Genomic DNA, 20731 nt, shown 5'->3' on the forward strand with positions numbered 1-20731 from the left:
TAATGAATGTTGTGAAAAAACAGAAAAATTCATGGTGCTGTGCTTTTTTTTGAAGCAGCTTGCTTGAAATCAGTGCAAAATCTGCCAAATTTCAAGTGCAAAATGCATTTAGTGCATAAAAGCAAAATACTGCGGATGCTGGAAATCTAGAACAAAAGCAAAAATACCTGGAAAAACTCAGCAGGTCTGACAGTATCTGTGGAAAGGGATACAGTTGACGTTTCGAGTCTGATGAAGGGTCATACGGACTTGAAACGTCAACTGTATCCCTCTCCGCAGATGCTGTCAGACCTGTTGAGTTTTTCCAGGTATTTTTGTTTTTGTTCTGCATTTAGTGCAATTGTATTTCTGCAGTCTTTTGAGCTATTTTAAAAAGCATTGTGCCAGAAGCTGATCCACCGCAAAAAATGACCACGCATCCAGACCAAACTAATAACCATTGCAAGCTTTGTCAATTCTGCTCATTTGCAGGATCTTTTTGGTTATATTTTAGCTACATTTTGGTGTTTCTTTTTAATTTACAAAGAAACTGACTACTGTACACCAACATAATTAGCAAATGGTTCTGTATGTTTTTTAAAAAGTCATTTTCAGTTACTTAAAACCAAGTTGCTCACGGATCGTGAACTGTACAAAAATTAAAAATGCTTATTTTTTGTGCTAAAGCCATTTCCAGCTGTACCAAGTAAACATTCCTAAATCTTATCAAGGAATATTTTTTAAAGCCAATTTTATCTTCAAAATAACATTCTAAAATGCTGCCCAATTTCGGTGGTGCATGGTAGATTTTACGTTCGGCAATATGCAAATGAATTTAAGTGGAAACTTGAGGGAAAAATACACTTTTCAAAACAAGCACAATTGTGGGTTCAATTTGTACTTGGATTACCAAATGCGGCCAACGTTGAAATTCTACCTAAAGTGCTTAACAAATTTTGAAAATAGTGAAAAATGTATTTCATTTTTATCAAGCAATTTATTTTGCTTTGATTGATATGGATTGAGGAAATGCATAATAGATTCTGTTGGGTATAAGTGACAATTTTTAAAACATGCTTTCGCCACATCTATTATCTTGCTGAATGGATTGGAAAATTTCAAAACACATTGAAACTCTAATGTTGGATTTTGTCTATGAAAAAACTCATTTTAAAAGCATTGACACTTACCTGTATCATTATATCTGTAGATGGGCTCTGCCATGTTAAAAGGTCACACAATGTTAGATGCTGCAGCTGCTCCAACTATATCATAGCTGAACAGTTCAGCTTACAGTTCAATACTCAAGCTATTTGGTGCCAGCATTAGCTCAATTGTTGCACAGTGACTTACATTTGAGGAATATCTTGCCTTCCTTGGGGAAGTATAATCATTGTTGTTGATATAAAGAAATATGCAGTAGATTTTAAAAATGCAGTGTTATTGTTCCGTATGACTTACTGAGTGCAATCTCTCAACTTTAGTACATGCCCATTTTTGGGCCCAATCATCTCCAAGAATTTTAAATGTTTTCAGGGTAGACCACAAATAATGAGCAGTGTACACTTTATCCCATACCCCAGAGGTATGAATAAACCTAACAGTTTGCGCCCACTTCTCAGCTAAAAGAAATGTAATTAATATCAGACTCAGCTTAGTTAAAAGCAAAAAACTGCAGATGCTGGAAATCCAAAACAAAAATAAAAATACCTGGAAAAACTCAGCAGGTCTGACAGCATCTGCAGAGAGGAACACAGTTAACGTTTTGAGTCCGTATGACTCTTCAACAGAATTAAGGAAAAATAGAAGAGAAGTGAAATATAAGCTGGTTTAAGGTGGGATGGGACAAGTAGAGCTGGATAGAGGGCCAGTGATAGGTGGAGATTGCCAAAAGATGTCATAGACAAAAGGACAAAGAGATGTTGACGGTGGTGATATTAGCTAAGAAATGTGCTAATAGGTGACATTAAGGGTAGAAAGCAGGATGAGCAAGGTACAGGTAGCCCTAGTGGGGATGGGGTGAGGGGGAAGGGATCGAAATAGACTAAAAGGTAGAGATAAAACAATGGATGGAAATGCATTATTTTTAAATAAAATACATTATTTTTAAATGTATTTCCATCCATTGTTTTATCTCTACCTTTTAGCCTATTCCGATCCCTTCCCCCCAATGAGGTAAAAATTGAGAGCTGTAATGGAGCTAATATCTTACTTGTGTGCCAATCACGCCCTTACCCACAGCAACTAATCCAGTAGAGAAGCGATAGCTAATCAGTTGAGTTGTCACCTTCTCTGCCATGCAATTTGATTTAGTTTACTAGCTTTTGCTCTCCTGTCCTCATCTCTCTCCCTGGATCCCTTCTCCTCCATTTGCTCATCCTGTCATCCCCTAACCTCCCTTCCTTTCTCTCCCTCCCTCCCTCCCTCCCTCCTTCCTCCCCATTCCCAATCCCTTTCTCTCCCTCTCTTTGCTTCCCTCCTCTCCTCTTCGTTTCTCTCCTGCCTAGGTCCAGTTATCTCCCTGCCTCGAACTATGCATTAAAACTTCTTTACCTGAACCCTGCACTTGATCTCGACTCCCCATGTTTAACATAATGGATATGAAATATTGTTCTGATGAAAGGTCATTGACCTAAAACATAAATTATGTTTCTCTGCACAGATGCTATCTGACCTGCTGAGTATTTCCAGCACTTTCTGTCTTTATTATGGAATATTGTTGTTGGTTTGCCTTACACCTTACAATTTGTTATACTTCTATAAACAGCACTGTAGTATTAACATTGCAACAGAAAAACAACGTACAAAACCCGTGGCACTTATAGAGCTTTTTTGTACATGGAGCTTCCCTTGCTCCCCACTCCATTTCAAGGGAGAAAACTTGGCATGAAAACCACAGAATTACCCTATGGCTAGATGTTCATTTAATCTGGGCCCTTAATGAGGCTAAAGCACAAAACAGATGCACAGGACTACATAATTGTAACTTAGAATGATTGCTCTCCCAATATATATAAACACAAAATGTACCCTATAGTTCCATATCCATTAAGGTGATATACAAAGAACAGTATGATTCTGTATTCATATTAAAAACAATAAATTAGTATAAGTTATATTTAAACCTGCTTAGACTGTTGGCAAGTTGAGGAAAATACCTATTTCCCTTAATTACTGAAATAACAGAATGAGGTTTTACCCTAAATTATAACATGTCAATTCTGTTCAGTTATTGTTATGTTTTTCCATTGCCTGTTCTTTTAAACCTAGCGCCAATCTATCTTACTATTATTAACATTTTTATCACTGAAATATTAAGACCAAAAGCTTCTCCTTACCTGTTTTTGTCTTTTGTATGATTCCAATCCTGCGTTTTAGAGGTAGGTTTAAGTTTAGAAAAATTGGATTTTGTTAACTGAAAAATGTAATGGGATGTTTTCAACTCCTGTCTGAAATGAGTGTAAAGTGGTAGAGTGGCCATGACATCCTTCCAAGGCCTGCATTGGGAAGCCTGAAACATCATCAGGCTTGGGTCTCATTTGAAAGTAGCCAGCAAACTGTAGGTGCCAAATGGGCACTCTGCTGCTCGCTGGTTATGAGAGGGTGGGCAATGGTTAACTTCCATACTGAGCCAACGGTACGTTGTATCTGGGTTAGGGGTCAGTGGCCAATCCTGGAGATGGCCAAAAACAAGCAGTAAGCCCTGTGATATCTGAAATCCCAAAGACATTGGTCCATGGAACAATGTGACAAGATCATTGAAAGATTATTATTAGCTCAAGCCAAAGATAAGTCAGTGGAAGTTTCTTCTTATCTCAGAAATTATACAGTAATTACAAGCTCAGAAAGCTTTAGTCAAACTGGATGTTTCCTGTTCAAATACTTACATAAATCTTGTGCAGTAATAGTTTTGTGAAAGGAGTCCATGGTTCTTCTCCATCAATAGAAATAAGGTTTTGAACAAGATTGTAAGCTGTGCAGAAAGGAGAGTATGATGTTTTTGATCTTGTAAGCAAAGGCTGCACAATGTTTTCACACTTTCAGAAATAATGGTCATGTCTTATCAATCAATCTAAAAAAGTTTTCAGGAGTTAAAATGTTAGCCATGGGAATTTGTGATAGATTTTTATGTATTCAGAAATGGTGCCTCACATAACAACATTTTATTCATTTTTAACATTATATGAAATCAGGCTATTACATTGATATGTTAGTCATAATATTTTCAGTTGTATATCAAGTCTAATATCTGATGAATTAAAAAAAATGTAGGTTACTTCATTGTCATTTAACTTCATTTTACTACAGAAATATTGTACATCCCTGCACTACTTTATAGCATTAACTGAAGCCAGAAGATATATTTCCTTATTAAGTATGCTGATGTTTTAGACAGTTTTCATTTGTCACTTTAGAATGACCAGCCAAATATTCAGTTTATTGGAAGATTCAACACGTTTTATCTACTTTTCTGCATAAGTTGATGACTAATGTTTGGTTCCCTGGTCTGCAGTGATCTTCCAGAATTTTGTCCAAATGACCATTCTTGATCTCTCAATCTAGCACTGTGAATCTGGATTTTCTCTGGAGTATGATGACAAGGATCGGATGATACTTCTTTATGTTCACGGGACAAGGGCAATAAATGTAACCTCTCCAACATAGCCTATCCCTAGTTGCACCGAGTAGGTGATAGTGGGCCTTCTCCTTGTAGTGATGCTGCTCCTGCCTTGGTGGTTGGGTTTTGAGGAGTCGGGAGGTGAACCATTCATTGCAGAGGTCCCAATCTCTACCCTTTTCTTGTGATCACTATGTTGATATGGCTGCTCCAACTTCTGGTAGGTGCTGGCCTCAAAGATGTTAATGGTGGTACTATTGAAAGTGCTCTTGATGTATTTAAGGGGGGAACTAGATAAACATACAAAGGGGATAGAGGGTTACCCTGATAGAATTGGATGAGGAAGGATGGGAGGAGGCTCAAGTGGAGCATAGATGCCAGATGGCTTGTTTCAGCGCTATATATTCTATGTAAAGGAAAATGACTGAGCTTCCCCTTGTTTGAGATAATTATCTGACACCTATGCAAATATTACAAGCCACGACAACCCAGGTATTATCCAGATTCTGTTGTAGGTGGTGTGCGCTGCATCATTATTGCAGGAGTTGTGGATGGAAGTGAACACTGTCGAATGATGAATGAACAGTCCACATCTGATCTTATGATGAAGGGACAGTTATTGATGAAGCAGATGAAAATGGTTGGATCAAGGCTGTCTCCCTGAGGCACTCCTACAGTGATGTCCTGGCGCTGTGATGATCAGTCTCCAACAACCATAACCATCTATTTTTTGGGATATTGTTGGTTCAGTACCAATCCCATTGCTATTTTTCTGAACTTGATTGTGCAAGTGCTCAGCTTGACTCATGGAAAAGACAGATGCCATCAGCTGCCAGGAGTCTCACAGGGATGTCTGTTTCAGAATTCTGGCACAATGGATTTTCTTACTATGAACATCTCAAGGCAATTGCTAGGAAGCAAGCATTTCATTGTACAATGCAATGCTGCTGCTCCTAAGTAAATTAGCTATTTAGAGATTTGAGTCCGTCTCTGTTTACTTAGATGGTGACATTGTTGAAGTCATGATGGTGCAATGTTGGTTGATTATGTTGTTAAAGATATATGGGTGAAGGGCATTATTTGATTAAGGACAGAGAGCACATATAAAGAGAGACGGCTAGGACTGGGTGGGTGATTAGGAGGCAGAGATCTGAAATGCTGCATCCTGTGAATAAATCTACTGTCAAGGAAAATATCTGTCTCTTATTTCATACTCCAACATCTGGCTTGGATCCATTTAACATGGTAGCAGAGAATGGTTGCCCAAAAGTGAAGATTGGAAACTAAGAGTTTTTTTTCAGACGGAGCGTTGTAATCTGAGTTACATTTAAGAAGAATAGCTGAAACCAAGTGTAAAATGTCAGGGTATGATTTCCCAGCAATGTTCTCTGAATCTGAATCTTATGACCAATGGAAAAATGAAGTACATATATAGACATGGGTTACATCCTTACTGAGGAGAAAACAAGGCATGGCCTTGGCACTGTCACTTCATAACGAGAGCAAGATAAGGTTCTATGTATTTTCTGAGCTAGAGGCCCCTCAATTGGTCATTGAGGAAGGTTTGGATAATTTATTAAGCTTTATGGATAAAATTTATAAGAAAGATGATCTAATAAATGCATATAAGGCATGGTCAGACTGATAAATTTAGAAAGATGGATGGTTATTCCATAGAGGAATGCATCATGGAAGCTAACAATCTGTACAAAAGATTACAGAAATTCTATTTGGAAATTCCTTGTTCAGTGCTTGCTTTCAAATTGTTGGGTTGTGATGAAGTGTCGTACATGGATAGACTCCTGGTCTTAACTGGTGGTAGAATCTCAGAAAAAGACATGCATTTGGATCAGATATCGGATGCTTTAAAAAAAAAAAATTCCTGGGAAAGCAGTCATTTCCAGTATATTTCATGGCAGAAATGGTACATTCGGCGCTATCACAAAGGATGGAGGATTCAGCTCTGGGTGCATGCTTCAATACAACAGATGAATCACAGACAAAAGAAATGAGGATGAAGACCTTTTTGGCAGTTCTGGCAAACAGGAATGGACTAATAATAACAGAAGAATGAATCCCAGGAATACCCAGGGAATTATTGACAGGTGTTTGAGATGAGATTCAAAACATTATGTGGTAAATTGTCCAAAATGGAACAACAGAGTTTTCGAGGCAACGCACAACATGGAAGGCTCGGAAGGGGAAGATTTGTACTGATCACAAGAAGCTTCAGTCCAGTAATGAGTGTATTAATCACAGATTCATTTCATTGTGCCGAGTTGGACACTGGTTGCACATCCACAGCATGTGGAATAGACTGATTGAAATGTTATTTTGATTCACTCTATAGTAAGGACCAAAGTAAGGTCAAGGAATTTGGAAGTTCTACTTCAGTTTTGGAGGTGACAACACCTTAAGGTCACTGAAAAGAGTGGTGATTCCATGTAGAATAGCTGGGGTAAGCCACTTTATTAGTACAGATGTAGTATCTAGTGAGATACCCTTGCTGCTGAGAAAGCCATCCATGAAAAAGGCACAAATGAAATTCGACATGGAACATGATAAAGCAGTTGTATTTGTAAAGCTGGACATTACTCAATCAGGACATTATTGCATCCCTTTAATAAATCCCAGTATCTCTAATCAGAATGTTAAAAAAGTGTTAATGGCATCAGGTGATAGAAATTTGAGGAAAAAAAGCAAGTTGTCTTAAAGTTATATCGACAATTTTATTATTCTTGTCACAAATTAACAACCCTAAAAGGTGCAGGGATAGTTGCATCCTACCACCAAACTTATTGAAGAGATTAGTGAAAAATGTAAAAAGTATTGGAGAACATTATCACCTATTTAAGTCTCTACTTTAATGAAGTAGTAGCTATGAATTTAAATGTGTAAAACAAGGACAGAAACATTTTCATTTTACACTTCATAGACGGGCAATAATATTCAGTCTTTCTACAGTAATGCGTAGTAAAGAGAAAAGAGTGATTGTGGATGAAATCATGGAAAAATGGATAGGGACGGGACTGGGGGCACCAGCTAAATTCCCGACTGACATTGGGGGTGGGTGGGGGAAGATGGAATTTTCCAATGATGAATTTAGAGACACATAAAAATATGAACATTATAGTGATGAGCACTGCAGCCGAAAGCCCCTTCAGTAATAGGTTTTGTGAAAGAAACCACGCGGTGATTGATAAGATGCTCCACAAGATCTTAGCTTACAATTTGGTTGGTCAGCTAACATCTGCCCTGGCATGGGCAGTCTATAAGAAGAATTTGCTTCAAATGATCGAGGGCTGTATTCCGTATCAGTTGGTCTATGGGAGAAATCCAAAAATACCTCCTGTGATGTGTGATCATCCCTCGGCCTTGGAAGGGATTACAATTAGTTCCACCTTTTTTGTGCACTTGAATGCCCTACCTCCAGGGAGAAGGACATTCATTAAGGCAGAAGTCTTAGAGAAAATTCAGTGAGCCTTAAGGCATCGCATAAGAGAGTCAGAGAGAAATTTTAATCCTTGGGATTTAATATTCTATAAAGAGAATGTCTGGAAGAGTGGAAAGGTATGGATAAAGTGATAGGGTGTGATGGGAAGACAATAATTCTCCAACATAGTAATCAAACTATTAGGGTATGTTCATCTAGATTAATCAGGATTGATTATAAACTTGCAATATCTGAGCAATTAGTAGGTGGTGATGAGGCACCCTGCACTTCACATACTTGTGTTTGACAGTTATGAGGAGCAGAATATGGTAGATAAGGGGTTGAATGACAATAGACAAAGCGAAACTGATGTATAAGATAGGGCTTTTTTTTCATCAAAGGACAAATACCAAAAGCCAAAAGTGCTAAGGTAACCTGCAGACCAGAGGGTCCAGTGAATGGGGGATGCAGTCATTGCAGGGAGAGCAGGGAAAGCCATTGGCAAATTCAAACATTGGCTAAATGTTCAAGATGATGGACAAGAGGTAAGACTTTTGGACTGACAAAATGGGGTAAAAATGTGGAAAGTACGAAAACACAGTGCAAGATCCCATTGTAGATCTGGAAGTGACTCTGACCCTAGGAAAAGATCATATGCTAGAACAGAACCTCTGGGAGGAGAGATCATGTAACAGTAGACCAAAAAAGATAGGGGGTTTAGTGGAGGCTGCAGTTTGACCAGAATAAGGACTATAGAACAACCAAGGAATGCCACTAGAAGTAGAAGCCCTTATGATCGGGATATTTTGGTGGCTACAAATTAGAAGATAAATCGATAAGAGAAGCAAAACAAAAGGTTTGATAGTTGGAAAGAATTTGGTGTCTACCCTGAAGTACCAGATAGGGGAGAGTCAGTCTTATCACATAGTTGGATGTGTACGGAAAAAGCACTTCCTCATGGGACTTATAAGACTAAAGCGAGACTAGTGGATTGGGGTTTTGATGAGGGGAATTGATGACCTAGATGTTAGAATGGACTCCCCCATGGCAGAAAAAGTGATCTTGAAGATTTTCTTAGCTCTCTTAGCTACATATTCATGAGGATGTAGGTCGATCGATATAAAAGCCTCATTTTTGCAGGGTGAAAAATTTCTAAGAGATGTATTTACGAAACCACCTAAAGAGGTGAGTGATGTAGAAGGGAAGCTGTGGAAATTAAACAAATGTATTTTTGGATTGAACGATATGTCGAGGGTATGGTATTTTTTGGTTAGGTCTGTCTTGCTGAAAGTAGGTTGTATTCAACTGAAAGCAGACCTAGCAACGTTCTGCTGGAATTACAAAGAGAAACTAGCAGGCGCATTTATGACATATGTTGATGATTTTCTATGGGGAGGTTCTGTGGAATTTCAGCATTTTGTTATAGGTAAGAGAAAAATGGAATTTAAGATTGGACATAAGTTGGGGGCCTTTAAATGTATAGGATTAGAAATTATGCACAATAGGTCAGGGGTAACCTTGAATCACTTAGAAATTGTTAATTGTATCCAGATAAATTAGGCCAGGCCCTCACAGAAAGATGACCTTGCACCCAAAGAAGAAATAGAGCAGTTAAGAAGCTTGATTGGATAGTTAAACTGGCTGTGCACTCAGACAATACCTGATGCCAGTTATGATATATTGGAACTTAGTACTATGATGAAACATACTACAGTTGAGGAGGTTCTAAGGGCAAATAAAACATGAAAGAAATTCAATTCGGGGAAACGCATACTCAAGTTTCCAGCTTTGGTTGACCCGAAAAATTAGTCCTTTTTACTGATACTTCCCACATCAGTCTTCCGGATGGGTATTCAGATACAGCCTGGTTTATCATCATCTTACTGGGTAAAAAGGGAAAATGTTGTCCCTTGGCCCGGGAAGCCAAGAAAATAAACGTGGCTAAAAGTACCCCAGTTGCAGAAACACTGGTGCTAGTGGAAGTGATAAATATGAGATTGTTCTTATCCTATACAAGGGACAATCGGAGAAAAATTTGCCCATTGAATGTTGTGTGGATATGTGTTCTCTTTGGGATAATGTTCATTCGCCAAAGAGTGTCACTGAGAAAAAGTTGTGATTTGACCTTGCTAGTATAAAGGAAATGTTGGAGGAAGTAAAGAGATCTCTAAAATAAAATGGATCAACACAAATCACCAATTATCAGGCTGTTTGACAAAGAGGAATGCTTGCTTCAAAAATTTGTTGGAAGTCCTAGAAGAGGGACTTGTGTTATGATGAATTGTAAGAAATATGGAAAACCTTTTTTTTTTCTTTTCTTGGTTTGTAATTATTTAAGTATGTTACAAAGCTTTTGTTTAAAGAAAGGGGAATCTGTTAATGGTTCATTGATTATGTTGTTAAATAGACACAAATGATGGGCATTGTTTCATTAAGGACTGAGAGCACATATAAAGAGAGTCAGGAGGTGTCAGCTGTGGCTCAGTTCATAGCACCCTCGCCTTTGAATCAGAGGGTTGTGGGTTCATGTCCCACTCCCGGAAAACCAAGAACTGTGAGTGTAATTGAAAGAGTTACAATCTGTGACTGTTGATAACTCGAAAGATTATAAAGAGAGTCAGGAGGTGTCAGCTGTGGCTCAGTTCATAGCACCCTCGCCTTTGAATCAGAGGGTTGTGGGTTCATGTCCCACTCCTGGAAATCAAGAACTGTGATTGTACTCAAAAAAAGAGTTGCAATCTGTGACTGTTGATAACTCGAAAGAGTATCAAAAGCTTTTAGAGGTGTCAGCTGTGGCTCAGTTCATAGCACCCTCGCCTTTGAATCAGAGGGTTGTGGGTTCATGTCCCACTCCCGGAAAACCAAGAACTGTGATTGTACTCAAAGAGTTGCAATCTGTGACTGTTGATAACTCGAAAGAGTATAAAGAGAGTCAGCTGGTACAGCAGGTGGATAGTTAGGCAGAGATCTATAATGCTACCTCCTGGGAATAAACCTGCTCTGAAGGAAATGATCTGTGTCTTGTTTCATACTTCAACATCTGGCTTGGATACATTTAACATGCAGTCTGTGAATCCTTTGACTTCAGGGGATTTTGTCACTCTAAAATTGCACTACCTTGTCACCTTGCTGCAGGTTATCCATGAGGTGGTAAAGTGGCTTGTTCATGCAGCACCACATCTGTGACTTGCTTTATATCAGTACATAGTTGATTGATTAATGTTACTGATATCCTCAAAGGCAGTCTGGCTAGCATAAAAGTTCAGGGTGTTTGTCTATCAAAAGCACTGAGATGGGTTGTACATCTGTTTCAAGCTTCATAAGATTTACAATCTAGCATAACTCATTCATGTCTTACTCTGTAAAGCATTGTTTCTGTAAGTACTGCTCCTCAGACAAGGGGAAATAAGAGTGCCTCAGTCTCTGCATGTTGTGTGTGGTATGATGGACAGAGAAGAGGAAATAAATGGCAGCTCTGCAACAAAAGGCATTCAAGTAAATAATAAAGTAACTTTCATCAGCAAAAATTTAAAGAAAATCACTAAAATTTCCTAAAATAAGCTTTCTGTAAATCTGTACAAAGTACCTGCTTGGCTTTTTAAATCCACTTCTACCTTTTAGTGCAGCAACTAGCCACCCTGATCGTTCAACATTATGCAGACTAGATTATCAGTGCTGTCGAAGTGGCCATTACAGCATAGGAGGAGGCCATTTGGTCCATCCTGTCTGTGCTAGCTCTCTGAAGGAACAATTCATATTGTGCCTTCTCCTTGTAACCCTGCGCATTCTTCCTTTTCAGATAATAATCCAATTCCTTCTTGAATGCCTCTATTGAAACTGTCTCCACCACACTGTTAGGCAGTACATTCCAGATCCTAACAGCTTGCTGTGTGAAAAGGTTTTCCTCGTGTTCCCATTGCTTCTTTTGCCAATTACCTTAAATCTGTGGCCTCTGGTTCTCGATCCTTCCACCAATGGGAACAATTTCCTAGAATTTCCAGAATTATTACGGCACAGAAGGAGCCCATCCTCCCGTTCCACTAACCTGCCTATGTTCTTTTGAAATTCTACACTGAGGGGAAATGGAATATGTAGCCACATCATTGCCAAATTATTTACACGTGCATGCTTGCCATAAGACTGGTGCTTTCATTGTCCACCAGAAATACAGCAAGACGATGGGCCAAGATCTAGTGTAACGGATCCTCACTCATTTTCCACCTTGCCTGCCCAAGTATCAGGGTAAAACACAGAAAATCCAGGCTTGATTCAGTAGGCTATTCAATGATGAAGGGAATCATAACTGAGCATGTCCTGTCTTCCCCTGAAATCATTTCCAAGGGACCCCAATAGTGATCAGAAATGGGATTTATTTTTTAACAGGAACTTTATTATTTTTAATTATTACTCTGCATCCAGGCCTTTTTGTTTTATTCATTTTATGATGTAGGTGTCACTGGCTAGGCCAGCATTGATTGCCCATCCTTTATTGCCTTTGAGAAGGGCAATTAGAAGCCCTTGGATACTGAGACTAGTTATAGCATCCTACCCTATTCCAACTCAAAAGGACTAACTCTATAGAGGTCAGGAATGGAAACTGCAATATCCCTGGCCTGTGTACCACACCACAATGCGTATCTTTTCACTCGGCAATCCCCTGCATTCTTATTAGCAAATTATTCTACAGGGGACAAAGCCTTCTGTGAATCTAATTCAATTACTGTGTGCCAAAAAAGTTTTGTTGAAAATAAATGCAGTGCGTCTTGTACAGTTACATCTAAACAATAAGTGCACAAATTGCCTTTTGAAGCACACTAAAATCCTTTTTTTTAAATTTGCAGTGGCAATGAAAGCCATGAATAAAGTAGCAAGCCACATAAACGAAATGCAGAAATTACATGAAGAATATGGTGCTGTGTTTGACCAGCTAATATCTGAGCAAACTGGAGAGAAGAAAGAGGTAAGGAAAGTATTCAGTTTAACTTCCTGGAACACATACACAGTTTGTATATAATTTCATTCCTTGCCAATGCCCCAAATGATATAAGCTAGACGTCTTCATCCCTTCTCTTTATTGTGTTGAAACGATAGAAAAAACTACCAGCTGTGAATTTTTCCACAAATGACATCTGTACTGCCGCATTAAAATAAGTGTTGCATCAAAGTGTTTCCTTCACTCTCTTATTTCTTGGTTCTCCTTATTTCTTGTGCGGGAGGCAACCTGCTTCTGAAGAACTAGGTTAATAATGCCTTAATATATGCCTAATTCTTTTGTGGTAACCTTTCTTTAGATACCCCTCTACAAAAATGTGCCTTTAATCCCTTCTTAAAACTATAGTTCCTGTTAAGCATCTGTACATGCACATAACAGTCAGATTGTGCAATTTATAACATTCATTATAATAAAACAGATTATTTAATTTATTATCTTTTATAAAATAAAGGTTTGATTCCAGTTGTTAAAAATTCTTGAGATATTTAATTTTATTAGCTTCATATTGCCCAGGAAGTGGCCAGTGAACTGACCTTATTATATTCCAGGAATCATCAAGCTTACCTGGGAAAGTTAGTGGTGGGAGAGCTATTTACACCAGAGTCTTCTGCAAATCCTCTAACCCTGGTTTTATTTATAATGAGATACTATGTTAACTGAAACTGGAGCTATGTAAAGGGGTATAAGCAGGATAATTCTCTGTTCAATTAGAGGAAAGCGCAATCAAATGTCCCTCATGTCAAGTAATGTATTAAGCCTGCAGGTATCAACAATGTTTTAAAAGATTATTTAACAGAAAAGTAGACAACATCAATAGCAGCTACTAGTATTTACATAGTGCTTTTTATGTAGTAAAACATCCGAAGGCACTTCACAGGGACATTATAAAGCAAAATTTGATAACAAGCCACATTAGGTAATATTAGGGCTGATGGCCAAAAGCTTTATCAAAGAGGTGGATTTTAAGGTGCATCTTTAAGGAGGAAAGAGAGGTGGAAAGTTTTAGGCAGGAAATTCCAGAACTTAGGATCTAAGCACCTGAAGGGAAGGTCTCCACTGATGGTGGAGCAAATAAAGTTGGCACTGCTCAAGAGGCCAGAACTAAGTGAGCTCAGATCTCTCGGAGGGTTGGTGGGGCTGGAGAGATTACAGAGATAGGGAGGGGCAAGGCTATGGAAGGACTTGTAAATAACAATGAGAATTTTAAAATCGGCTGTTGCTTAACTGGGAGCCAACATTGATCAATGAGCACAGGGATGATGGGTGAACGGGTGTTGGCGCGACTAAGGATGTGGGAAGAGTTTTGGATGATCTCATGTTTATGGAGGGCATGTGGGTGACTGGCCAGGACTTCATTAAAATAGTAGATGAGGGCTTCAGCAGCAGATGAGCTGAAGCAGGGGTGGAGTTGGGTGATGCATGGGACTACTTTGGAAATTGGACAAAATATAAAAAGCACTATCTGACTATAACAGAAGTACTATACCTCCTGCCACCGCAGTGAACAGAAGTCGGTGCTGCTGGGGTCATCGTTGTCAGCCTGTCCTGGGACAGGAAGTCCACCTCACCTTGATGCCCCATTCGTCGTGTCAATCGTCACCCCCCACTTGCTGCCTCTTGCTCGCCACTTCGCTTACTGCCCCCTTTGCTGCCCTGCTTGCCACCCCCATCGCTGCCATGCTCGCCACTTCGATTGCCACCCCCTCGCTGTTTCTTGCTTGCTGCTGCTTCATTTGCTGCCCGCTTGCCGCTTCGCTCGGGGAGCAGGACAGTGAGTGAAGCAGTGAGTGCTCAAGTGTTGGGAGCAGGATGTGGGGCAGCAAGTGGGAGGTGAGTGAAGCAGTGAGGGGGGGGCGGCGAATGAGGCAGCAAAGGGTTTGGGAGTGGGGTAGCAATCGGCAGGCATCCTGAACAGTGCTCTTTAATGCAGGCAGCTACCTGCGGTGTCACTAGCAGCGACGTCACAGGCACTGCGACTGCATGTGCAGTGAGTGCGCCCCCTGCAGTTGCGGTGGTGGCAAACACAGCCTAACAGAAAAAGTTAATTGAAACAAATTTGTAATTCAAAAATGAAAACCTGTTACTTTCCTTCACCTACGCCACTACTGGCGAGTTGAGCTGAGTCAAAATGGTCAAAGGTTGATGGCAAACCATTGCTACACTTTTAATTGACTGCAATTAATTGAGATGTTCATTATTCCAAAATATTGTGAAACAAAAATTCAACTAAACTAATGTTGTCTTTATAAAAGAATAGTTGATCTGGTCTGGTAATGCCATATCCCCAGCGATAAACATTTAATGCAACTGTCGTCTCCATGGCCCCCTAGTTTATGCTAATTGCTTTTAATTGCTCTTGCTCATCCTCTCCATACAAAAAGCATCAGCTTGCAATTATATAGCACCTTTATGTACAAAAATTCCCAGGTGCTTCACAGAGGAATAAAGAGAGCAGGCTGGTAAGTAAGCTTACTGATGGTCCAAAATTTGCTGGAGTGAGGCTTCTTATGCCTTGCCCTGTTAGTTTGACTTGTTTCTAAACTCTTCAGCTCAAAAAATGATTGTCCACAAGGTTGGTGGAATGAGGGCCACAGGGCAACTCGAACCTTGGTGAACAATGAAACGATCAATGAATTTTAAATTTGAGAAATAAACAGAGGAAGGACAGAGGAGGAGGGTGAATGGGTGAATTCAATGTAATTTAAGATACAGAAAGAGAAATAAAGAAACGAGAAGAAAGATTGGATTAAGGGAAAGAAAAAGACAGAGGAAAAGCAAGAAATTTAAAGAAAAAATAAAATTTGACATTTTTAAAATCTCCAACAACGAATCACTAGTGAAGGAATGAAATTCCATACTTCTAATTATGCACCCTTTGTGCAAGAGAGATTGATTGGCAATCATTAACAGGTATCATGTTGTTAAAAGGGTACTTAAGCTATTAATTACTTGACTTAACTTTCCATGGCAAGTTTAATACTGAGGTGTCAGCTGTGGCTCAGTTCATAGCACCCTCGCCTTTGAATCAGAGGGTTGTGGGTTCATGTCCCACTCCTGGAAACCAAGAACTGTGATTGTACTCGAAAGAGATGCAATCTGTGACTGTTGATAACTCGAAAGAGTTTAATGCGTAGTCAATGTGGAAATGCAGCAACTTCCTGAACATGGGAAGGTTGAGTGCAAGATGCCATTTCCACAAAGCTATTTGGAGTGGTACAAATAGCCTGCAACTTGTGGAGTTTGCAGTTTACAGAGTATGTTTTCCTCACCGCATTCTGCTGATGAATTTGCACATTAATAACTGTGCATCATTCAGACGCTGGTAATTTTTCAGCAAATTCTGGATCTTTGTAAATTTTTAACATGTTTGTATTTTCTTTGGTAAAGTTCCTAAAAATACAAAACAATCTGGAAAATATCAACCTACACTGTTTAATGTTGCTTCATACTGGGTTAGTTAAGAAGTAAAAATTTAAGGCATCTGTGATGGCAATCATAGGTTTAATTGCCCTACTTTCCAAATAGAAAACTAATGTGGTTACAAAAACTTGCGGGAATTACAGCCCTTTGTAAGATCAGTGAGTGTGTGTTTGCGTGCATAATTATATATCATATGTTATAAATACATACCATGTCTTCTTTATTTACAGGTTGTGGATCTTTCAATGGGAGACCTTCTTTTCCATTCTACGGTCACTTGGCTCAATCCACCTGCATCTTTTGGGAAGTGTAAAAAAGACCCCGAGTTAGCAGCATTTGGTATGTTGCAATTTAAAGGTTTATTGTGTTTGGGCTTCAGAAATGCAATTCAATATAAATGGCTATAATTACACTGTATTCTTGGGAACTCAGACCAGTGTGAAACAGCCATCTGAAAGGGGTCTGACACCTCATGAATCTAGTATGCTCAGCAATCTGCTGCATTAGTCTGCCAATTTTACCATGATATAAGCTCAAAACCACTTTGTATTGATGCAGAAGTGACAGAATAAATGCAGCAAAAGAATTTCAATGTACAAGGTTTTGTAGTTCTACAACTTTTCTTTCAGTGATATTTAATTTACTTTGTTTTCTAGTGTTCAAAACTGCAATTGTTCTTGTATATAAAGATGGTTTCAAACAGAAAAGGAAACTGGTAAGTTCTCTATTCTAAATTACAATACACACTTAGTTTTATGAGGTATAGAAGTTTCTATTTGTTATACTTAATTATTAAATGCCTAAAAAAAAATAATATTTATAAAAGCATTTTTATTTTGGTTTTGTAAAACAGGGCATGAAATGTTTTTAGTGAAACTATGACAAGACAACATTCCAGTGTTTTGCTAAAGAACGAGTGGCCAAAAACTGAAGTTGAATTATATTCAATAGCAATTAAGCCTAGAATTATTTCACAGAACAAAAATGTTGTAAATACCTAAAAATATTAAATATAAATATGACTTTTACAAGCTACATTAGTTGAAAGCTAAAATGAACTAGTTCACCTCTGCAGCCATTGCCTGCTAAATAGTCTGTCAAATAATCTCAGCAAGCGATTTATGGAGACAGTTTTACTTAACCTTGATAAAGTTTGTTTAATTACATTAGCAAAGCATCAGAAAGTGCAGACATTCATTTTAGAGCAGTTTAGTGATTGTTTTGAATACGATTTCTGTACTTTTGGATGTCAAGAATGACTTTTGCACAGATGGTATGAGCACCAAATGTGTGGTTTTGTAATCCTGTAAATCTGGCCATGAAGCAACGAAATAACCCATACAAGAGGCTGGTAAACTCTGCAAATAGGAGCTGTGTAAACCAGTTGTGTATGAAATGAGCCACAAAATTGTGAGAAGAAAAGAACAGTTAATTTAAAAAATGCTAATTGTGTCCTCAATAAAGGATTACTTTTCTGATATGACAAGCTTCTGTATATAGCCTTGGTATACAATGTGAAGTTTGTTAATAATAGACTTTTTAAATTGCTACTTTGTTTGAATAAAGAAGCGCATTACAAACACATCACCCAGTTTGCAACTCAGATTTTTAGTACTTAAGGAATGTTGTGCGGGCAAATTAGTTGTGCCATAAAGGAGAGTATGATGGCCAACCTATTTTCATTTCTGAGGATAGAGCATGAGCTGCAGCTTTATGTGCTCAAAACCATTTTTTGAGTAATGTCTACGGTCCCGTAGGCAGTGGGCATCATGGTGGGCGTGAGCAGACAATGTGAACCAGTTTGCGTTTGCGATCGCCGCTGCATGTCGGGAACCTAATTTCAATACTTTAGCATCTCATTATAAACCCAAATAATGCTCCAGTGCTGGATTACCTGGGCACCAATCACGCCGACATGTTTCACAACTGTACATAAGCGATGTGCACCTGGCGACCTGCACTTCACTGGGTACTTTGAGGTTTATTTGCCTACCTTGCTTCGGGCAGCACTCATGGCCATCAGCGCCAGGCTTCGCAGGCAACACCACATCACTTTTAGGGGTGCTCATGGGCAGGTCCCTACCTACTGGACCAGCCATAAGGCAGGGGTGGCCTTTCAATGCTGCAGGGCTAGGGCTTACTAGGGGAAGGGAGAAAAGTGGCTTCAGTCAAGGGGAGAGGCTGCGGACGAGAGCTGTATTGGGGAAGAGGAGCACCCAAAGGTGTGTGTGGGGGCCCATGTTGATCTGTACAAGTGGCCTCAAGATGGTGAGGACTGAAGTGGCAGCCTCCAGAGTAGATGAGGCCAGATGGAGATGTGAGGGTGTTTGAGAGAGTGAGTGGTGATGTCTCTTGAGCTGGCAGAGAGTGAGATGCCAGTGAATGTGTGATGGCCTTGAGTTTAGAGTGATGAGACGGTAGCCTTGCCCTAGCAGCACAGATGAGATCATTCATTTGTTTTCTGCACTGGATGGCCGACCTCTTGTGTGCAGCGTTGAAACTGACCACCTTTGCCATTGCCTCCCAAGCGGAGTGGTGAGACTGATATGCCTCCTGCGGCGAGAACAGGAGTAGAGGACATCGCGGCGGTCCTCCGTGGCATCCCAGGGATAATGCCCCAGGGATGCGTCACTGAATCGGGGGGGGGGGCTGCACTCATTTTGGCTTTTGGAGCCATGTCTTCACTGGAGCAGTCCTGGGCTGCAATATTGAGGAGTGCTTGCACGGCTGCAGTTTAAATGTGGCACCCGGTGTGAGGAAGCGGCGAGGTAATGGCGTTGTGGGAAAATCTGAGGCCTTCTGCCAGCGAGACGGCGTATTTCCTGTGGTTGCATAATTAATGAGGCGGGAAGTGGATGATATGGTGTGAAAACCTGCCATTGCGGTCGCTGGGTAAAACGTCTTTTCTCCACGCCCGCTACCGCAAATCTGGGACGATTCTGCCCTTTGTTATTAATGGGAAGGGAGAGATGTTAAATTGATTTTTAGTTCTAATATAATTTGGGAGAGAATATTTCTGAAATGTTTTCCTGTTGGTCATTACACAATTAGAAAAGGTCCAAATTGATGAAAGCTTGGTAGGGCCTCCATGTCTTTCATCAGTGTGGCTCAGAGCCTGGTTTTATGTTGATTCATGATATGCAGTATCTTTGCAGCACAAAGCATGCCCTCTGATATTGAATGATGAAAAGTACTAGAAATTGTGACCAGAAGAGAAGGAAAAATTGAAAAAATATATTATTGGATGTGTAAACTGAGAAATTCTATAGTTATAGCTACCCTTGCCTGCTTTGTTTTTTAAAAATTTTTTTAGACAAAGTCATTAGTACAGCTATGAAAACCTTTTCATGCAAATCTGTTTTTGTTAAGTTACTCAGCTTTGGCTAGTTGCTAACTTTTATTTTAGCATCTGTTATTTAAATCGTCACTTGGAGCAGTTATTAAAAAAACATTCAATTAAGCACATTTGCTTTTCTAACATTGCTTGCTTCTAGTAAAATTTCAGCATAAAATGTCATCTTTCCCTATGTAATAGGGAAACATTTCTCAGAGAGTATCTGTCTCAGATGACCGGGATCCATTCAGATTTCGTCATATGATTCCAACTCAAGCCTTACAGATTCGATCCGTTACCACCACAGGTATGGAAATAGTATTTTGTGTTAATACCTACAAAATAAAATAGATGAAACAATAACAAGCTTTAAGCTGTAACAGTGTTGTGCTGGACCGTTATGGTGTGAACCGATGTTCAAATATCAATTTTGCTTGGCATTTAAGATTGGGTGCTTCCAGTTAGGTAAGTTTTACAAGTTTTCAACTGGATTGTGGTAACAAAAACTTCATCTAGGGAGGAAAAACATTGAGAAATCTATTCATCCCTCCATAGTTCACCGCCTATCTTCATTGCAGATACATTTGTATGTTGCTCAGACTTGGCTTCTCAGATGAATAAATTCAACATGAACTCGGATGTGTACATCAAAGGCAAGAAAATTCACTGTAGAAAGAAAGTGGAAACATCAAATAATTCAATTCCTTGAGGCTACCTTGTCACGTTTTGGGGTCCTTTTGCTCCAGATAGTTTATGCTACAAAGGCATAAGTTCAAGGTGAGGGGCAGGATGTTTAGGGGGGGATGTGAGGAAAAACTTTTTTACCCAGAGGGTGGTGACAGTCTGGAATGTGCTGCCTGGGAGGGTGGTGGAGGCGGGTTGCCTCACATCCTTTAACAAGTACCTGGATGAGCATTTGGCACGTCATAACATTCAAGAATATGGGTCAAGTGC

General features: G+C 39.4%; 1 protein-coding gene across 10 annotated transcripts in view; it reads left to right on the forward strand.

The window, feature by feature from the left end:
• LOC144691611 (rho guanine nucleotide exchange factor TIAM1-like) overlaps positions 1–20731 on the forward strand; it is a 312961-nt gene that overhangs the window by 287057 nt on the left and 5173 nt on the right. For all 10 annotated transcript variants that reach the window (XM_078559872.1, XM_078559873.1, XM_078559871.1 and 7 more), the window contains 4 exons: positions 12872–12990; positions 16674–16782; positions 17100–17158; positions 19979–20084. In XM_078559872.1, the coding sequence (XP_078415998.1) occupies positions 12872–12990; positions 16674–16782; positions 17100–17158; positions 19979–20084 (393 nt within the window). The remainder of the gene's footprint in view (positions 1–12871; positions 12991–16673; positions 16783–17099; positions 17159–19978; positions 20085–20731) is intronic.

Source organism: Cetorhinus maximus, chromosome 16 (genome assembly GCF_964194155.1).
Source record: "Cetorhinus maximus chromosome 16, sCetMax3.hap1.1, whole genome shotgun sequence".
In the NCBI taxonomy this organism is placed as follows: domain Eukaryota; kingdom Metazoa; phylum Chordata; class Chondrichthyes; order Lamniformes; family Cetorhinidae; genus Cetorhinus; species Cetorhinus maximus.